The sequence below is a fragment of the Xiphophorus maculatus genome, chromosome 10 (assembly GCF_002775205.1).
Source record: "Xiphophorus maculatus strain JP 163 A chromosome 10, X_maculatus-5.0-male, whole genome shotgun sequence".
Lineage (NCBI taxonomy): Eukaryota > Metazoa > Chordata > Actinopteri > Cyprinodontiformes > Poeciliidae > Xiphophorus > Xiphophorus maculatus.
The window spans coordinates 14,219,766-14,240,464 of record NC_036452.1 but is presented as its reverse complement, the minus strand read 5'-3'; the positions used below and the strand labels follow the sequence as shown (position 1 = coordinate 14,240,464).

Here is a 20,699-nt window from a genome sequence, read left to right as displayed (position 1 = left end):
GAAGAGGAGTTTCCCTATTTAATATATGCAAAAAAGGCGTTCCGTTCTTTGACCAATTAGAGACCTTGTTCGGCCCCCCAAAGAACCCCGGAAACTCCCCTGATTACCGCTCCGATGTCTGTTTTTTATCTAAGCAAAGGCGGACCACTTCGTGCCCATCTCCATCCGACGCGGGCCGAGAGGCGCCAAGAAGTCTCTGACCCCTTTCGGACTGTAAATTTTATTGCTCTGTGTGTCAGCGGGGGAGGAAAAGGGCCCTGCTTTGTTTGAATGTCTGCTATTGTGAGCTCCCCCATGCTCCACAGAAAACTGTTCCAAATAAAGTGTTGGCTATCCCTTTACACATGTCGTAAGATTAAGTGTATTTTTAGCATTAAATAATCATTTTCCTTAGCAGAACCATTCCTAAGACAGTAATTTAGATCCAAATGCCATACATAATATTGTCATTTTATAGGAACTCTAAACTAATTACAACATAATTTGTTTTTCAAGCTTTTGCACACTTGGTCTCATATACTCCAGAGTAATTGATTGGGATTGAAAGTGACAGACCAGCACAAAGCAGGGCATAATTGTCAAATGGAAAGAAGATTATACATTGTTTTGTATGGATTTGTATTCAGAATCCCATGAGACAATTCATTATAGAACCACCAATTAAGTCTTCTGGATATGTATCTATCAGCTTTGCTCATCTGGGGCTGAGATTGTTGCCCATTGTTTTATGCAATATGACTCAAGCTAGTCAAATTTGACAGAGAGCATATGTTTACACTGATTTTCAAGTCTTCCCACAGTTTTTCAGCTGGATTCAAGTCTGGACTTTAACTGGACACCACACTGAGTGCTTCTGGATGTTAAACCTCTGTCCTAGTCTCAAGTCTTTTTCTGGCTCCAATAGGTTTTCCTTCCATGATTTTCATTTTATTTAGCTCCATCTGTATTCCCATAAACTTTGACCAGTTTCCATGTTTCTGCATGCTGCTGCCAAAAGGTTCAAATTTTTCTCATCAGACCACAGCACTGTTTTCATATACAAGCAGAGTTCTTACATTCTCTCCTCTCTTAAAGGCTAGAATTGTGGAGGGCAGACTTGTCTTACCTGAGCTGTGGATTTCTGCCACAATCTGGAAATCTTGGTGGCTACTCTGATTAATTCACTCCTTGCCCAGCCTGTCAGTTCAGTCTGAGAGCCAAGTCTTGGAAGATTTGCAGTGGTGCTATATACTCTTTCTATTTTCAGATGACGGATTGAACAGAGCTCTGCAAGATGTTCGGATATTATTTCATAGCCTAACCTTGCTGAGCATTTTCCACAGCTTTCTTTTCACTTATTAGGTGACTTCTGAGGGCAACTTATTGCACTGTATTTTACTTAGAGTTTCCAAATGAAAGAGGGCTAATGCTAATGTACATCAAGCATTATGCTTGCTTGTACAAAAGCAAGAAGGTTCAGACTTACGCACTGCTTTGTCTGTCTATCACATAAAATACAAAGAAAAAACATTACATTTTGGGGGTTTTAAGTGACAGAATGTGAGTATTTTTAATGATCACTCTATAAACCGAATTCAACCCTATACGCCTCTCTAAAAAATAAGACGGAAACCAACATTTGACTCCCACCTTTGTGGAAAATAGTCGTCCTGGGAGTGACGTCCAGGTCCAGCGATGGGCTGAAGGGAAATGCCCACAGCTGAGACAGCCTGTTGAGGAGCATCAGCAGCAGGAGCAGGAAGGGCTGAATTGATTTCTGGTCCCCCATGTTTAACACACTGACCCGGGTCCAATGCAGCGCTCAATTTGTTGGATCCAAAAAAATGCAAGTGTCTGCAAAGTGTGTATCTTCTTATTCCAGCCTCAGACACACACTTTCATTATCCTCCAGTCAGTCCGTCTGTGCAGGGATAGAAAAGATGAATATGAATACTTAAATTGTGAATTCATGTAGCATCGTTAATTAGTTTTATTACAGAGCATTTAGGAAATAAATTATCATTTGCTGAGCAAAGAGTTTACCATCTGAGGGAAAATGCTGAGATGTATTCACTAATAACCCCTAAATATGCTTTTGTTTTTTTTTTCAAGCATCATTATTTAATTAAAATGTGGAATTTTAAATATTGTAGTGCATTTAAGAGTGCATACAGTTAAAGTTAAAATGATACATATAAAACCTATAAAAATGAATCTTAAAGAGCTCACACTTATTTTTAAATGTTGCCCTGTCTTGTTTTTGTCAACTTTCTCAGTAAAAAAAGTAAGTTTTAATCAACACTGGCAATGTGTATGAATACTTTACATAATACAGAATCAACACTTTAAACCATCTTTCATTTCTTTGCATGTTGTTCCTAAGCAGCAAAGACTGTGATCTTCTCAAGGTTTTTCCAAGTGTTTCATTCACTTTCAGTCCAGTACTTGTACCTGACCATGAAAACATGTTGTGTCATATACACTTAAAAAATAGGACAATAAACAAGTGGGTGATAAAAAGGAAGTGTCACAGTGTCTAGAGATTTACAAGTTTTGAATGTTATTATTTTATGTACAGTAGCAGTAAGAAATGTACACATTCATCATTACTAGTGTTTAATTAGTTTGAGACTTTTAATGAGTCATATCAACTATTTTTTATTAGGGTAAATTATACAGCAAACGACTTCAATGAGCTTTGAAAAGCAGAATTTCTGTCAGAATATTTAATTTTATTAGGGATGTCTCTCCTTTATCACTTATCAAAAAACATTTGTATAATTTGGACTACATGTTGAATTTAATTATCACTTTTTTCATCTTTGTTTCATCAGTAATGAGAATGTGAAATCTCTGATATGGATTACTGTAAACTTATGGTTAGGCTAATATAATTTTCAAACTTGTCACTTACAAACATAAATATTAACAAGAGTGCAGTTTATTTAGGCAAATTGGGGAAAGTCAAGTATGTGAGAAACAGGTAAAAATACATGAACTGAGATATACATCATCCCTACTGTGGTGAGTCCTAAGCTAATAGTCTGTGAGAATCACCTTGTTGGTGCTAAAATATATTTTTGTCAAACTGTGCTGTCTTTGGTATTTTTCATAAATTGAAATAAAAGAAAAATGCCTAAATTTTCTCTTTCTGACTATAGTAACATCCCAATGGACACACCAAAAAATGTTCTGTGCACAAAATAATTCATATTTTACTGTCAAGTTGCTTCACAAACAAAACATTTAACATTCATCTGAAAATTATCAGATGCTGGACTGAAAAAGGTTGATGAAAAAGCAAGAAAAAGTTCAGAACAACTTTCAAGCACTGCAAAAAAAAAAAAACTGATCAAGATTTGAAAAGGTCACAGAAAAGCCTGACTCATTGAAACAAAAGAAGAAGAAAAAACTGAAATGACTGAATACTTGCTCACAGTGCTGACTGCCATAAAATCAAGCTGGAAGAAGCTGAAAATACACCTGAAATTATGTATCTTGCTTATTGTGTTGCTGTGTGGTAAAGTCACCATGAAATAATCGACAGGATTTCCAACCTGTAGAATTAAATCTAATGAAAAAATATTATGCATTAACATTCTTTCCTTAATGACAGCACAAACTGCCAATTCCTTGCCGAGATGCATCATCACCCTGAGTACAGCCAATTATCCAACAGTGCTGTTATTATTCAAAACTAGTCGATAATTAAATAATGCTCTCCTGGAAATGTGATGCTGCAAATGCTGCAAAACAAAACTTCATCTTTTAATTAGCTGTGTTTGCGGTGGAGCAGCATGACGGTTAATCTGAAGATTAGGCCACGAGCCATCAGCAAAATCACCGCCTGGCTGGATGTTCTCTGCTTCTGATCAAAGGGTCAACCATGTGAATCTTGTTCTGCCCAGGAGTGACACTGGCAACTGCCCAGATCAGTCTATCATGGCCTCTGCCATGCTGCTAATCGCACACAGCGTGGGTACAATGAGGCTGGTGACCTTTCTGTTAGCAGCCTGGGTGCTAAGCTCTGAGACTAACAGGGGCAAGGACAGTCGACAGATGAGAAAGTGACGGGTTCTGATGAAAAGGATCAATTGCGCCAAGGATTTAACTAAACTCAGTGAGCTGTGACAAATTCAAGGAAAATGTGTCTATGCAAAGAGTTTAAGTCATGACATGTCTTCAGAGTAACTTCATTACACCTTGTTCCTCAATCTCCAAATTGTATGAACTCTGCTAAGTGCATACAGCATCAGGGAGATGCTTCCAAAAGGGTTGCCAATGGTTAGTTTAAACACTGACAGTGCCACTTTCTGGGAAGAGTACCTAAATGTTGCATACTGTAGAACCTGAATATTTCTGAAGGATACAGAATTTCTAACTTCTAGAAAACAGTCAGAGATCATTTCCTAAAGATTTCTTGAGGGTTATTTTTAACTGAACTGTGCAAACGTTATCGAACATTCCCTAAAAGTACCACAGCAGAGTACATATTTTGTAAGCTTCAGGGAATGTTACCTAAATGTCTTCTTAAAGTTACAGATTGTCTGACTTTTAAAGAAACTTTAGGGAACATTCTGTTCTAAAGTATTTTAAATTGGCAATGCAAAGTGTAGGAAATATTAAGAGAAAAGGTCTCAAAGTCTTCACAGCTAGTAGCTTTTGTACCAAAATGTTCCCTAAAGGTCCCCAAAAAATTTATTCATTCGGTGCAAACGTCTGGTAATTAGCAAGAAGTGTTCTATAAAGATTCCCTATACATTATTTACAACTTGTACAATGTAAATTTCAGAGAACCTTCACAAGACACAACAACACCGAAGGGAAGATTTTCTCAAACTCAGAATAGTTTTATTTTACACACTGTTCATATCGAGAAAGAGACTGAATTAAAATATTTAGCTATCAGTTCATCATGCAGATACGGGATTTGTGTGAGAATTCAAGCAGGAAAATGTTACTTTACTACATTACTACACTGAAGACAGAAGACGTAAAGATTTTAGCAGGATATTTTTCCTAGTAGAGGACTCTGGGTAAATGGGAAACTGCTGTGCGATATGAAAGGAATGAGGGAACATTTGGGAGACATTTGCTCAATCTTAATGCAAAGTTTGTTGAACCCTTTGTTGGAGAGAAAAACAATCCTAGTAAAACATCTATGCCACATCCATCAAACAAACTTTGGTTCAATGTTGGGTGAAGATTTCATAACAACCAGGAAAAGACATTTGCTGAAGATTTTTCTTTATTTTCATTTTTCCATCTAGAAGCTGCTAGATCTGACATTTCGGACATCTATCTGCACGAGCTCATGTTATTTAATTATACACACGCTAGATTTCTTTGCATCTTAAAATGGCTACTTCAAATCCAACTGGGAATATTTTTGTCTTTTATCTCCTTCATACACCTCCTTGTATGGCCAAAACCTTTTTCACACATGTGCATTACAGCTCTTCAAGACCTGTAAACACACTTTGATATGTAAAAGTCAAAGTTGCATCCCTTTGACACTGCATGCAAAATGAAACCAATGTGACTTTGATTTGATGACAAGGCCAAACGTTGAACCAGAGTCAGGAAAACCTGTGGTAACTAAACACTGATAGCAAGCTGTTTTCCTGTGGTTTTTCCAATCAGCTGCTCCAGCACACAACAAAATACACCAATTTCTCAACACTTCTGCATTGTGTGTTCTGTTGGCAAAGCGCTTGACAGCAGTGTGTTGCATGATAAAGCCACAAGGTAAAATGTAAACACATCTGCCTTAATGAAAATCACGCAAACAATGTGACGCGTATGGCGGCAGGCAAGAGTAATCAAACAAAAGCAGCGCAGGATGGCTCGAATGCATTCTACACAGTTTCTTCCTGTTTGCTAATTTTCAGCGCTGAACAGATCTACAGGGACTCTTTGACCTAATTTCAGTGATAGTTGGTCCCTTCTGTCTTATTTCCAGCAAATGCTCTAAAATAAATTGTCTTCAGAGCATGAGGAGTTGACAACGCTTTGGTGAAACCTCACTTCAAAAGCCACAGCAAGATGTTCTTCAGAACACATGACGTTCCCATTGGAGATCAACAAAACAAGGGAGCTTATCTTGCACAAATGAAAAGCTCACCTGCAGACTTTTGTGCTTTTATTCAGCTATGTAGCGTGCAGTGTGGTAAATCCCACAAATGCGATTACTTCCACATATGACAGCAGAAAAAGTGGGTTCACTCTGTGGGCCACCAGCACTGTATTAAAGTTATAAACATAAACAGTTTGCTTTGCACAACTCAGTAACAAATAACATTATCAAAAAGCTATTTTAGGAGTTATATTAAAAAAGTGCAGTTTCTCAGAAAATTACAACATGTTCACAGTATATGCATAGGATCAATTAAAATCATGTGAACCAACTGAAAAGTATGTCCAGGCACTCAATAAATGGGATCACTTTGAATTACTGCATCAATGCAGCATATAAGTCCATGGCACTGCTAAAGTGTAAATGAAGCTCAGGCTGTTTTAGTGTGTTTGTTAAATTGAAAAATCCAGTTCCTCATGAATCCCGAGTTTTAACCGATCATTTATATCTGATGACACATCTTTCTCAGCAGTAAAGATTAAGGACCTTTTTCCTCTTGCGTCAACAATATTGTAATCAATATTTTTGGTTGGTTATTGTTAAAAATCTATTATTAGTATGAATATGTGACACTTTTTAGAGCTTACAGTAACTCTAACCAAATGTTTCGACATGAATCAGCACAAGTCAATCTCTTATATGGAAGGATTTTAAATTTACAAAAGTTGAAAAGTTTAGACATCCTCCTGTTAAGAGTACAGAGTCGATTCCGTAGGATTTGCTTTCATCTTCTACTTATTTGCAAATTATACTAAGTTGAAAAACCCATCCTGCAATTTCGGAAAAAAATAAAACGTATATAGCCTACTCCCATTGCACACACTTCTCTCTTTGTGATGTCCCAAAAATAAATTTTATTTGAATAAAGTTATTCAAATTTTCAAATTTAATTATTCAAATCCCTTTAGATTACTATGTATCACTGTTATTAAGTACTTCTGCTTACTTTAGTAAGCAGAAGTACTTCTGTAAGCTGACTTACTGAATTACTGCTTTCATTTTGTCACGTTACAGCCACATACTTCTGCATTGGGATTTCATGTGATTGAGCAACATCAACTACAACATAACTGTAAAGTGGAGTGGAATGATGAACAATTTTCAAAGTATTTTAGTAAAATACATCTGAACTTTGATGTGTGCATTTTAATCAGGGCCCCCTTGAGTTAGCATTAATTAACCACCGTTTGCTGCATTTTCAGCCGCAGGTCTTCTTGGGTATATATCAACCAGCTTTGGGTTGAGATGGGTTGAGATTTGTACATATTCTTCTTTGCAACATGACTCAAGTTTCATCAAATCTGATAAAGTGCGTATGGTTACATCAGTTCTAAAGTATTCCCAAAGACTTCCTGTTGGCTTTAGGTCTAAACTTTGACTGAGCCTTCCTAACACAAATTCGTTTTGATCTAAACCACTCTTCTGTAGCTTTGGCTCCTACTTGTTATGTTTAGGGTCATTGTCCTTCTGGAAGGTGAAACTGTCCCTCAGTTTTAACCCTCTAGTAGCTCCTACTAGATTTCTTTCAAGGGCCTACCTAAAATCAACCCCATCAATTTCCTCATGAGCTCTGACAAACTTCCATGCTAAAGAAAAATATCTATCACCACATCATGATGCTGCCACCACCATGTTTCCTGACTGGAATGGAGTGTGCAAGGTGATTTGCTTTATTTTAACTTTATTTTGAGGGTTTTAGAGCAAAAGAGGTTGAATAAAATATGTCATGCTTAAGAATTTTATTAGCCATAAAAATAGCTAGAGACTGTATCCCACTTCACACTTATGAGTTAGTCTATATTTTGGTCATTCACACATAATAGGTACAGACCTTTATAGTTGTAACTTTAGGGCATTTTTGAACTAATGCAAGAGGTTGCTTTATGCTGATTAAAATGGCTGTTGTTCAACGTATGTCTGCTGTTTTCTGCATAAATTTACCAAAGAATACTGTATTATATATATATATATATATATATATATATATATATATATATATATATATATAGCAGTATTTCAAAATTTCAAAATCATATATATATATATATATATATATATATATATATATATATATATGATCCAACTTATTTTAAAGTCATTCTTCTTTGTCTCCAATAACAACACCAAATTATTAACACATTCTATAGCTACTTAATAAATTTATATTACATGTTTGCCAATTAATTTAAATAGACGGTTGGCACGTTTTTCCAGCTGAACGTGTAGGCTGCACCAGAGTAGAAGCAGTTGTAAATATTAATTTACCTGTACGGGGGTGTTTTGCGCCACCTTTGACTGAACTTGTTAGTAGTTTTTGTTTTTTTGGACCGTCCAATCGCCTCGTTCTAACAAATCTGCTCCTAGATAACCGCTACATCTTATTTTGGAGCCACTCCGCTCCCGTCCGATCTGAACTGCGGCACCAAGAGAGGAGAGACGGGGCACCGCGCACAGTTCATTCACCTTCACCTGAGCGAGCCTGTATAACAGAGATGTCAGGAAACTACCGCATGGAGCTCAATGAGACGCTGCTGCCTGACACAAGGACGCAAGTTAGGATGCACTCACCTGCCTTTGGTCCTTGTTTCGGTCTCAAACAAACAGAATCCTGATTTGTCCTCTTTGCGGTGAAACATCGAACTGCTGCTGCTGCTGCAGTCATCAACTGCTCACATATTACCACATGCTCTCTCTCTCTCTCCCCCTCTCTCTCTTTAACACACACTCTCTCACCCCCACACGCCGTCTGAAACTCACACAAACAGCTCTATTCACTTGCTATCAGTGTCGGGTTCTGATATGGGCTACACGGGCAGTTGCCCAGGGCGTGTATTAAAATGAGGGCGTACCAACAGCAGAATAATAATAATAATAAAAATCTTATCAGTTATATAACTTGCCCCTTATATAGCTTGAATGCATGTGCAGTCCATGGGGAGTTGGTGCCTCTTGCTTGCTGAGGAGAATAAGAAATTTATTTCACATGTTCTGATGAGACTGGATCTCTGTGCTGAAGTTTTACACGCTTTCACAGTCAAAACAGTCAAATGTTTGCTCAATCTAAATAGCATATAGGTAGGCTTCCAGTCCCTTCTCCAACACTCACCTATTTCTTACATTCTGAACTTTTTTCACGTTTATGCCACATTAAGAAACATCACTATATTTTATTGGGATTTTATGCGATACACAAACATAAAGGAGTGTATAAGATGACATGGAAGGAGAGTGATCATAAGAATTAAAGTAAAAAGAAAAAAAAGGAAAGTGCATTTGTATTTAGCCCCTGTTACACTGATACCTTAAATAAAATCCATTTAAGAGGATGGTTTGGACTGAATAACATTAGACCCAACTAAACCATGTTCCGACTTTTAAAAAATGGATCTAACAATTATTGAGCAACCAGCTTTATGTACAATGCATTTTCGTTGTTGTTGTTGTACAATCAAACACTGCAGCAACATGTTCACTCAAAGCACAATTGTAAAGGATTGAATTACATACAAATCATCAAATGCATAGATAAACAGTTTATTAGTTTTTTTGTTTTGTTTTGTTTTTATTTGGCTAAGTCATTGGATTTGAGGTTGGGGTTGCTAAGAAGTAGTCCTTTCTCACTCAAAATTACAACTTTTGGGAAACTTTCTGTTCGTTGTCTCAAGCTTATTCTTGTAAAATTCAGCCATTCTTCTGTGTGCCTTAAAAAGTAATAGTTAATTAGATATTTTTTCCCAAAGTCATAATGTGCAGAAATATTTACAACCTGGTCTGAACCTCACAGATAATTTATGGAGTGTTATCAAGAAGAAAATCAAAGACACCAGAGCCAATAATTCAGACAGGCTTAAAGAAGACAACCTGGGCTTAATGAACACCTCAACAGAACCACAGGCTCCTCTTCACTGATGTAATTATTAAGTACTGAGTGCATACACTGAGCAGTGCATGAACTTGCTTCTCAACTGGTTGATTAAAAACCCCTGTTTACTAGTTTAACATTATATCCTTATTTTCTTATTTTGATTTTTTATTATCATTAACTGTAGGTGGTAATCATCAAATTTATCAGAAAAAACCCACTTGAAATATTTTACTCGGCTCTCTATATACATGTGTTTGGAGATGAATACCGAATACAGTACTTACTTTATTGTTTGTCGGGGGTTTTGTGGTTGGGTTGTTTTTTTTTTTTTTATCGAGTTGTGCCTGCAAATAAAGACAAGACTTGTGAAACAGCACCATCTTGAGGATCGTTGACGTATTACATACAATACAGTTTTTATCTATTGTTATAATTAGTGCTTGCCAGCTGGGGGCGCTGCGGATCCCTCCTGTTCGTCACTTAGGAAACCCCTTCAGTAATCCACTACAGTCGTCACTGGCGTGAGTAACCCACCCATCTGAGTGAGTAGTCAGTGACGTGGACTGTCTGGTTCTGCTTCCCCCGGTGTCGATACGAACTCAGTGTGTTCGGTCTGGATACCTGACAGCTTCTTTAGTCGGTACGCAACACGTATTTTCCTAATTTTTAGCACTGTTGGAGGCGGTGGTTGTGTTTACTTGCAGATAAGCTGCCTGGGTGATGTTAACTAGGTAGCTAATGCTAGCAGCTACTAATACAACTAGCTAGTGCTATCGATTAGCAGGACCGCCGACAAACTGATTATCGATAGCCTTACGGAACGAGTCAGCTGTTACTAACTTTTGAAGTGATGTGGTGGTTTCAGTATTAATCAGTTTAGTGTGAGAAGAACAGTGGAGTTAGTTAGTGAACCAGACAGCTTGTTACTGTGTAATGTGTAGCTTTTCGAGAACAAAAGTGTTATAAGTGAATCAGGTTTCCTCTTTCAATGTAAGCGTTATTTTAGGCTACCTATAATGCTTTGTTTCCTTAAAATGTGGTTCCTTGCCTAATAATCTAGCATTGAACACAAAGGCAATTGTCGAAATGTTACAAAGAAAATCAAGTGTGTTAATGTAGCAGAGATATGGCGTTAAATAATATCTCCCTAATCTAGCACAAAAATAAGAAAATTATACATCAGAACGTGTCGCTTTTTATAACCAACTTTAAAGTACCAAGTACTGACGACACTACATGTGCAGTCTTGAAAGGTTTGATTTTACTTGTATGTATTTAAAATTTTTCAACAGTATTATTTTTATGTTGTAAATTTCCATTTACTGACGGTCTCATTTTTATTGTTCTGTTTTTATTTTTTTTGACCTCAGTTTGAATATTCATGCTTCAATTTGCTTTGTTACTGTTTCCCACAGTGGGAGGACAAATGATATTAATGTTCTATTAAAGATCTGCGGTTACTGCCAGACAGCCCAGTCTTTACTTAGCAGTCCAAGAGTTATAGATTTTTTTTTAATGGAGCTGGTATAATTTAGTTCAGATGCCAAACAAGCAGTAAAGTAAAAGCAAAAGTTTGAAGCCAGTTTCAGAATTGCTTCTTTTTTTCATGGTTTGAGAAATCAGGATTCAGACCCGAATGTTCTTCAGGCAGTTACATACAGCTCAATGTTATTTTTACAACTTGTATTTATAAAACTTCAGAGCTTTCTAAAAGCAGAAAATGTGAGTTTGGAACGGTTTGGAAAGTGCAACATTACGTCTGGATTTTTTTTTTTTCCACAACGTTACAAATTAAATTCTTCTTGTTTAGTTGAAGAATGCAGTTTAAGATGCAATCCGATTTTCTCTTTACTACCAGATGTTCCTTAACTAAAACAAAAAAAAAAGATTTTTTTTTACTGAGGGATTTGAAACGCACACAGTTTTTAAAAATCCCACAAAAAATACCCCGGCTAATTTAGCTTTGTGTTTATTTGGAGTGATGACATTATAGGAGGCACAAAAATCAGACAGATTGGCTGAGGGTGTTATGCAACATAAGTAACCGCTTGTGAAGGAGGAATGTGAATATCAGTTCTCCCACTGGGTTGACGTATTTCCCATCCAACAATTTGCCCATCCAATATATTCATCAAACCGTCAGTAAATCCTTCTGTCCCTCCTTACAGTCTGGGATTTAAAAAAAAAAGAAGCAAATATTTAAAGCCTGAGTTCAGATATTGGCTGTAAGTTGTAATTTGAAAAAGTCTGATGTTTGAAAATGTGGAGAACCTGTAGTTCAGAGATCAGGTCTCATCAGCTCCTGCTTCTTGGCGTTCAGAGTGAGCAGCAGGTGTATCTTTGCCGTCAAAATAAAGAGACCTGCACGCAGGTTAAAACATCTCCTACTTTGTTGCACTTCAGTGGGATGTTTGTAGATGTTGTCTCGTTTTGTGGTTTTTCTGCAGACCGATTTGATACGATGCAGCCATGTTTTAGACGTGATACGACCTAGCCGAGATCTGATAGGGCTAGGTTGTATCACGATAGGGGGAGTTTCTTCGTTCCCCTTGCAAAGTGTGTTATCGCCTCACTGTGATCTGAATCTAACGTTTCAGGGCCGTGCTTCAACACCATTCTGCTGCCTACCTAGACAGAATAAGCCACATCGCACATTGAAACACGGTTGCTTTCAGCCGTCGAAGGGGTTTTGTGCTCGAGATTTGACGAGAGGTTTTCAGATGCAGACATGTTTGCGCTTAAATGTGGGGTTAGAAGTAAACCTGCTGGTATTTATGTGAATTTTTTCTCTAAGAGTGAGAGAGCACCTTGAGTTGGCAAAGGGGAAGTGAAAAAGGTTCAGAAATAAACACAGCTGGACAGAACTTGCATTCATAATTTGGAATAAGGTTTCTCTTGCTTTCAGTGAAAGAAAGCGGTGACAAAAGTTGAGATGTAGCCCTTAACTTTTGCTGTAGCTGTTTTTTTTATATTGTGTTAAACGTTCATAGTTCAGTGTTAAATATGCGGCCTTCCTTGTCTGACAACAGTCATATGACTTCACTTTTATTTCTTCACCGGGAAGACGGCAGCTTTTTATAGAGCCTGTGGTTCAAAAATGAACTCAAGTGAAACACAGTGGGACGTGGATCTGCCTGGTGAGAAAGGAAAAGCTGTTCACTGCTAAACAAACTTTAATGAGTACTTGCAGTCCTGTTGCTTTGCCAACAGCGTTCCTGTAGTCTGAGCTTTTTGGGAAGACAGAGCCAGTAATATTATTGTTCATTTTATAATTTTATATGTAGCTGCTCTGAGGGGCTTTACGTTTTGTTTTTTGTTTTTGGAGGGATTGTATGTAGTGGTATGAGATTAAAAAGGGGAATGAATAGATATCACTTTATTTTCTACTTTTGAAACCTATAGGAAAGCATTAATAAAATCAGTTTTCACTTCACATGAACATGCTCCTGTTACTGTGTTTACAGACCAAAAATGATGGGATGTTTTTTGTTTGTTTAATTAATGCATTATTTAAAAAAAGCAATTTAGAGATTTCATTGCTTCTCCTGCTGATTACAGAACTGCAACAATAAATGCAAAAAAAAATCTTAAATGTATTCCCTTCACACTGGATTTGTTCTTGTTTTTGTTGTTTGTGTTTGTTTTTGTTTTGTCAGGATATGTTTCTGTGAACGTGGGTCGTCCAGGCAATGATGATCACAGCTTACCTCAGAGAAAGGACCTGAGAGAAAAGCATGGGCAGGAGCATCTGGGGCTTCTGGCAGAGTGTCTTCTCCACTGCAGTGCTCTATGGCTCACTGGCCCTTTTTACGTCCATTCTCCACAATGTGTTCCTGCTTTATTACGTGGAAACGTTTGTGTCCATCTACAAGATCGATAAAATCTCCTTCTGGGTGGGAGAGGTGAGTAAATGGACAAACCAGAGTCTGTTTGTGATTGAAAGTGAAGTTGACAGGAAATTGTTCAATTCAGGGTTTTTTTTAAGCAGCACCAGCACATAGCAAATGTTGTCACAAAGAACTTTACAAAAGAAAAGTTCATTAAATGCAATTATGCAGAAAGATTCAAAGTCAAGCGCACGGATTCCACTAGATTTATTCTTCTTATTGACTTATGTAGTAAAGTTCAGTTTATTATACAAATTGCTTAAAAGGTTTTCTATCTGAGGTTGTTTTGATCTGATGTCCATTTACTTTATGTCTTATTATCCTCTTGCTATTCTGCTCCACAGACTGTATTCCTTCTCTGGAACAGTTTGAATGACCCTCTCTTCGGCTGGCTGAGTGACCGCGCCTTCCTCAGCTCTCCTCAGTAAGCCTCTCCGTCTCTTTTTAAACATTCTTCCCCTGCAGAATATTTACCTTCCTATCTTCTTGTGACTCAACAGATCACAGCGAAAAAGAAATCCGACATAATTGTGTGCGTCTCTTTGTGATTTTTCATTTAAAGCAAAGTTTAAGCATTACTAATAGATTATTCTATCAGTTATTCTGATGATTAATCAGATAAAATAATTGGCACAGATTTTTTATTTACTCCCGTACGCATTTTTATACAATATTTGAAGTACATTAAGAGGAAAATAAAAGAATAACTCAATTCCCTTTTTAAACAAGGATTTCTTTTATGCCTAAAGTGCAACAATGTTGATAATTTGTAGCAAATAATATATTTGCAAACTACTTCTAAAATCAACATATGAAAAGTTCAGTCTTTTTCTGCTAGACTTGACATCAATTACGTGCAGCGCCAATCTGTTGATTGTTTTTGGATTAACTGAATAATAATCTGATAGCAAAATGTGCTTGATGTGAGGTTTTGATTTTTTTTTTTTTTTCAGAATTTGCACCAGATAAAGCTAAAACGTTGCTTCTTGAGGAGTTCTGAGTTAAACATTTTCACAATGTTTTTTTTCTGTCTTATGTTAGTCTACTGAGAACAGAACTGCTGGTAAAAGTTTAGGAAACATTGTTGCAAATCTGTGAAAGATCCTGAGATATTTGGAACAGACTGATTAGCAGTCAGCTACACTGGAGTCTGTGTATCAAAAGTGAGGTTACACATTTAATGATAGCTTCACAAAACCATAAAGTTACTTTAAAGAACACCCATAAACTAGATTTATTTATTTTTGACAAATGTGGAAAGAAAAGGAGCATCACCCTAAAAAGTAAAATAAAATTAAATAATTTACATGAACAAAAGTAAATAAATAAAGCAGAATTAGCATTTTTCTGCTGTCTTGCCTGCATTGCTGGCGATTAACTAGCTTAAACATTAGTTTTCATTCTATATGTTTGACAACAAAACAGTTGGAAACCCCAGGAAAATGATCACATTTTCTTTGAAAAATACTTAGATCTGAACTTGACTTTGTGTAAAATGATCACAAAATGTAGCAAGTCATCTTCTTCCTATATTTCCTGGTTTTCCTGAATTTCCAGTTTACCCAAAAATGTCACCACTTCCCACGCAGCCGAAGCCAACATCTGACTGTCAGATATGTAGCCTTGTCCGCTCTAATCCGCTGCCCACGGTGACAGGGAAACCAGTTGATCACGTCAAACAGTCTGCCACCTGTGTTTGTATTTCTGTCATACTGCAAACCAGTTATGTTTATTCAGTGAGTGGTGGAAAAAAAAAGTTTAAACAAGAGCGTGTACATTCTCTAGGATGTTCCGTATTTATTCTAGCTTTTATAAATATGTTATGTGTGCTGTTGGTGACAGACTTTATCTTATTCAAATCTTAAATGTTTTTGTAGGAAGGAGAGCGAGAATAGATCACAGCCCTTGTTTCTGCAGATTTCTCACACACCGTGTGTTTTCCACCCAGGTCAGGCTCTCAGATCACATCGCCAGAGGTGGTGCTGAAGCGCCTGAAGGCCCTTTCTACAAATGGCCCTCTCTTCGCCCTGTCCTTCCTGGCCTTCTGGGTGGCGTGGGCCAGGCCAGGCCTGCAGTTCCTGCTGTGCCTGTGTCTGTACGACGGCTTCCTCACCATGGTGGACCTCCACCACAGCGCCCTGCTGGCCGACCTCGCCGTGTCCGCCGCCGACCGCACGCGCCTCAACTTCCACTGCTCCGTGTTCAGCGCGTTGGGCTCCATCTCTGTTTTCCTCTCCTACTCTGTCTGGGATAAGGAGGACTTCTACTCCTTCCGTCTGTTCTGCTTGACTCTGGCGGCTTTTTCCATTGTGGGCTTTTTCGTCGTGTCTCGGCTGCTGCAGCAGCGTTTCAACAAGGAAATCCGCTCAAAGCTAGATGAGGCGTCAACACTGAAGGAGTACGACATTTAAAGTGTCTTAAGTTTTGAACAATATTTTTGTTTTGTTTTGTCTTTTACAATAATATGTGTTCATGTGTCTGGATCTAGGCTGAGTGTCGGTTTTACTCAAATAGAGAAACCTATCACTATTGGCCAGTATCTGAAGCAGCTCTCCAAGCACAGAAACTTCATGTGGTTTGTGTCCATGAATCTTATCCAGGTAAGGTGATAATAAAGGTAAAATTGTCAAAATAATATATACTTAACATTAGTTTTGTATGAAGGTGTAAATATATATATTTTTTGACTATTTAATCTATCAGCATAATAAATGAAATTCTGCAGGAAAAAATACTGATTTTATTTTTTTTTTATTGAATCACAAATTATTGTAAGGACTTTGTTCAAAATCATGTTAAATGTTTCTACATATTTTCAGTTCTACAGTATAAATGGAAAATTATGTTTACTTTCAAATCATATATATTTGATCTTTTTGTCTGTGTTTTTTCTGCAGGTGTTTCACTGCCACTTCAACAACAACTTCTTTCCTCTTTTCCTGGAACATCTCTTGTCTGATAACATTTCTGCCTCTACAGGTTCAATCCTGCTGGGTAGGATTTCACAGAAAAATCTTCCACACCGAGAGCATAAACAAAAATCAGAAAACAGTAAACATGAATTCTCTTAAGGACATGACAAAAAATTAATGGACTCATCATGTCTATTTTTGTTATTTCGTACTGTGTATTGCAAATGTATTGGACACCCCCTGAACTATTTTTTATTTATTTTATTTTTTTTTACATGCAACAAACATAAAATGCATCGGTAGGTTTTATGTGTTAATCAACACAAAGTGGTTTATAAATGTGAAGAAGAAGGAAAATTCTGTTTTAAAAACTTTTTCATCTATACAGCTCTGGAAAAATATTAAGAAACCACTGCACTGAACCCCATTGAAAACCTCATAGTTATTCCACCAAATATTGATTTCTGAACTCTTCCTGAGTTAAAACATTAGCATTATTGTTTCTAAATGAATATGAACTTATTTTCTTTGCATTATTTGAGGTCTGAAATCACTGCTGACGGGAAAATGGTCACATTTAATGGGAAGATGGCTGAATAGAGATAAATACAGTTAAGAGCAGTTATTTAAGAAAACTTGTTTAAGACTGAAGATTTAAGACTAGGATGGAGGTTCATCTTCCAGCAGGACAGCCACCCTAAACATACTGCCAGAGCTAGTTTAGATATAAAGCATATGCGTGTAGGCCTGTCACAATAAACAATAAGTCAATTAATCACATGATAAATTAAAAGGAACTCAATCATTTTCATTTGCTTGATTTATCGTTTTTCTCTTTTCTCTCTCTTTTTACCAAAAACTGAATGATAAAAGCTTTCAGTCTGATGCTTTGGTTTCAACTGGCCCTTTTTTGAAAGACAATTTGTGTTTACAGAGACTTCATAATTCATTTTATTTGCTGATTTTGTTGTTTTCTTTATTTATTTTGGATATTTAAAATGTCTTCCAGGTCCAGTGCTTAAATGCTTATTAGAATTTAAAGTTTATTGATCATTCAGAATGTGTTATTGTTCTTGCCATTATTACTATTATATTAGTTGAAAATTGTTTCAAAAAAACAATACAATCATTTATCGCAATAATTTCTGGGACAATTTATTGTCTAGCAAAATTTGTTATCGTGACAGGCCTATATGTGTGTGCTAGGATCTTCAGTGAAAGACCAAACCTAAAACCATCTGAGTTAAATCAAACTAAGGTCAGGTATTTTGCAAAAAAAAGAAAAGCTGGTGGAGACATGCCTCAAAGTACATCCAGCTGCAGCAGTGGATGGTTCCAAGTATTTGCCCAGGTGCTGCTCAATATAAATGCACACTCTTGATTTTTATTTGTAAATTTCAGAGGAAAATCTTTCCCTCTTTTGATTATGAGCCACTTTGTGTTGGTCTGTCATATTAAAACCTATTAAAAATGTTGCATTTTTATTTCTCACTCGGCATGCCTATTTTAGTTGGTGCTGTTAGCTTTTACCTTCGCTGCGGTTGAAACCAAGCACATTATCATTTTTCTATTTCTTTGCACAGTTTGTATTTTTCTTTGATGCAGTTCTGCTTCTGCTCCCTCACAGGGATCTCTTACGTTGCCCCCCACCTCAACAACTTGTATTTCCTGACACTGTGCCAGCGTTACGGCGTTTACCAGGTTATCCGCTGGCTGTTTATGCTCAAACTGGGACTTAGTGTGGTTATGCTGCTTGCAGGGGCTGACCACATTTATCTGCTGTGCATCTTCATTGCTAGGTATGGCCGACAGTTGATCGTTGACAGTTTCTGCTTTTTCTTTGCCCTGCTTGTTTTTGGTTTTAATACTTTTAAAGCTGCACACGCAAGGAAAGATTGACTTGTAGTGTTCGCACCTAAAGGATTCCTGCCAGGTTACTAACTGTTCGCCTCTTTGTTTCAGTAACCGGGTGTTCACAGAGGGCACCTGCAAGCTGCTGAAGCTGGTCATTTCTGATCTGGTCGATGAGGACTATGTGGTGAACAGACGTCAGCAGGCCGCCTCGGCTCTCCTCTTTGGGATGGTCAACCTGTTGACCAAACCGGGCCAGACATTCGCCCCACTCATCGGCACCTGGCTGCTCTGCGTTTACACGGGTACACACGCTTCCTCGAAAGCATTTTACATGCAGCTTTGGGGAGAACCAGATTCATTTGGGACTTTTTATTTGATTACATTTTATTTTTTATTTGAACCATTCTTTTTTCAAGGTGGAATATTTACTCAACAACTTAAAAAAATAAAGTCATAAAATTTGCAGAGGATAAAATAAAAAAAATGTATACATCCTGGCCAGATAATTACCATTTATTCTTGTTTTAGCAATTAGTAAGGTCAAATTGATCTGTAATCTTTTAATTGCTTTCTAAAATCCTGAATACAAGTAGCAATGATGCAATAAAGAAGATGAATGTCATTAACTCTCTGATATTATTGAGCACATACTTACAAATGTTTAGAACTTTAGCAAGTCAGCTTTGTTAAAGTAAAACAAATATTTTCATTAAATACTTCTTACTTAAACCAGGATTCCAGTTAAACTATAATGCATCCATTTTGTTTGTTTTTCTTTCTTGTATTTTAAAAGATCTTTCCAGAATTTCTGAACATTCTCAGATTGAAATGTGCATTTTGTTGACAACAAAGGAATTGTTTTCTTCACTCTGGGTTTCTCCTCACCAGGTTATGATATTTTCCAGAGGACACCCATGAAGGATTCTGTGTCTGCATCCGACTCAGGGACTCCGCCTCTCCGTCTGGGCTGTTTCTACATGTTGGTGTTTGTGCCTATCACCTGTGCCCTGATCCAGCTGGCCACCTGGTCTCGCTTCACTCTTCACGGCCGAAAGCTACAGGGAATCAAGACTCTGCGTCAGGGGACCCAGCATGGTAGTCTCATCGATGTCAAGGCTATTTAAACTAGAAAAAAGAAAGCACAAAGACACTTTTTAAATAACCGTTTTTCATGTTTCTGTGATGTCTTAAGAAGCAAAACGCTGCCGCGTCCGCGTCTTCACTCTGCAGCCTTCATTGTGAAATTCTGAACATTTACAGAATTTTTTTTTTTTTTTTTGTACAGTAAAAAATTACATAAGGGAAGCATTTTTTACTGAAATATGCCTTATTTTTTATATTGGAATTCAGATTATATTTGTATTTAAATGGAAGACCAAATGCTAACATTAAGCCAATCAATCCTTCTGGGGTTTGTGGACCAAGATGAAGGTAATTTCCTATCCTCGCTGCTCAGTAATAATCCATAATATCAGCTTGTTAATCCAAATCAGGAGAACCTGTTTTACACTGGCTCTACAAGTGAAGTGTTGAAAAAACAGAGACTGGACTATAACTAGACTGAATTCAGAGTGCCATTGATACAGCATACAACTAGCAATCCAACACAGCTAATTTAAAATGTTTACTACACAGAGTGTCCTGCCAGAAACTTGTTCTGTAAATTTTACTAGCACTGAATATGTTTAGCTTTGTCATCTGTGTAATGTAATGTTCAGTAGGTTATATTTAATTGTCTTTTTCATTTGTCACAAAACTGAAAATTAACCACACTTGTTTAGTTTCAGTCAGGGCTCCATGATATAGTGACACTTTGACTAGGCAAAGTAATAAAAAATGTTCTACACAAGAAGCTTTTTTTTGGGCTGTTTGTACAGTATTTTGTCCATATAAATAATGTTCAGAGGCCCATTCTGTTTATCCAATATTACATCTGGTTAAAGGATTTACTCAGTTTAAGTAGTTTTATTTTTGTTCATTGTGTATTTTGCATTAAAGAGCAATGTTAGGGGTATTTAATTTCGCAACTGTTAAATGATTTATACAGTAGATGGGGAAAAGGTTAT

The 20,699-nt window shown here is 37.1% G+C and overlaps 2 protein-coding genes across 3 annotated transcripts in view; one reads left to right on the top strand and one right to left on the bottom strand.

Annotated features, from left to right (window-relative positions):
• Positions 1-8,806, bottom strand: part of sema4g (semaphorin 4G) — a 39,319-nt gene extending 30,513 nt beyond the window's left edge. Inside the window, exons 1-2 of one of the 2 annotated variants that reach the window (XM_014470650.2) lie at positions 8,684-8,806; positions 1,630-1,900 (exon numbers count right to left, since the gene is read on the bottom strand). In XM_014470650.2, the coding sequence (XP_014326136.1) occupies positions 1,630-1,768 (139 nt within the window). In that variant the 5' untranslated portion in view covers positions 1,769-1,900; positions 8,684-8,806. Of the gene's footprint in view, positions 1-1,629; positions 1,901-8,380; positions 8,422-8,683 lie in introns of those variants that run through there. The other variant, XM_023341107.1, reaches the window with a different exon arrangement.
• A 1,687-nt stretch (positions 8,807-10,493) lies between these two features.
• mfsd13a (major facilitator superfamily domain containing 13A) lies at positions 10,494-20,485 on the top strand. Its single transcript, XM_005794711.3, has 9 exons — positions 10,494-10,620; positions 13,637-13,882; positions 14,212-14,291; positions 15,816-16,265; positions 16,356-16,467; positions 16,765-16,861; positions 18,407-18,578; positions 18,742-18,935; positions 19,522-20,485. The coding sequence occupies exons 2-9, from the start codon at positions 13,715-13,717 to the stop codon at positions 19,755-19,757; spliced, it is 1,509 nt and encodes a 502-aa protein (XP_005794768.1). The 5' UTR covers positions 10,494-10,620; positions 13,637-13,714; the 3' UTR covers positions 19,758-20,485.
• Positions 20,486-20,699: the final 214 nt, after the last annotated feature.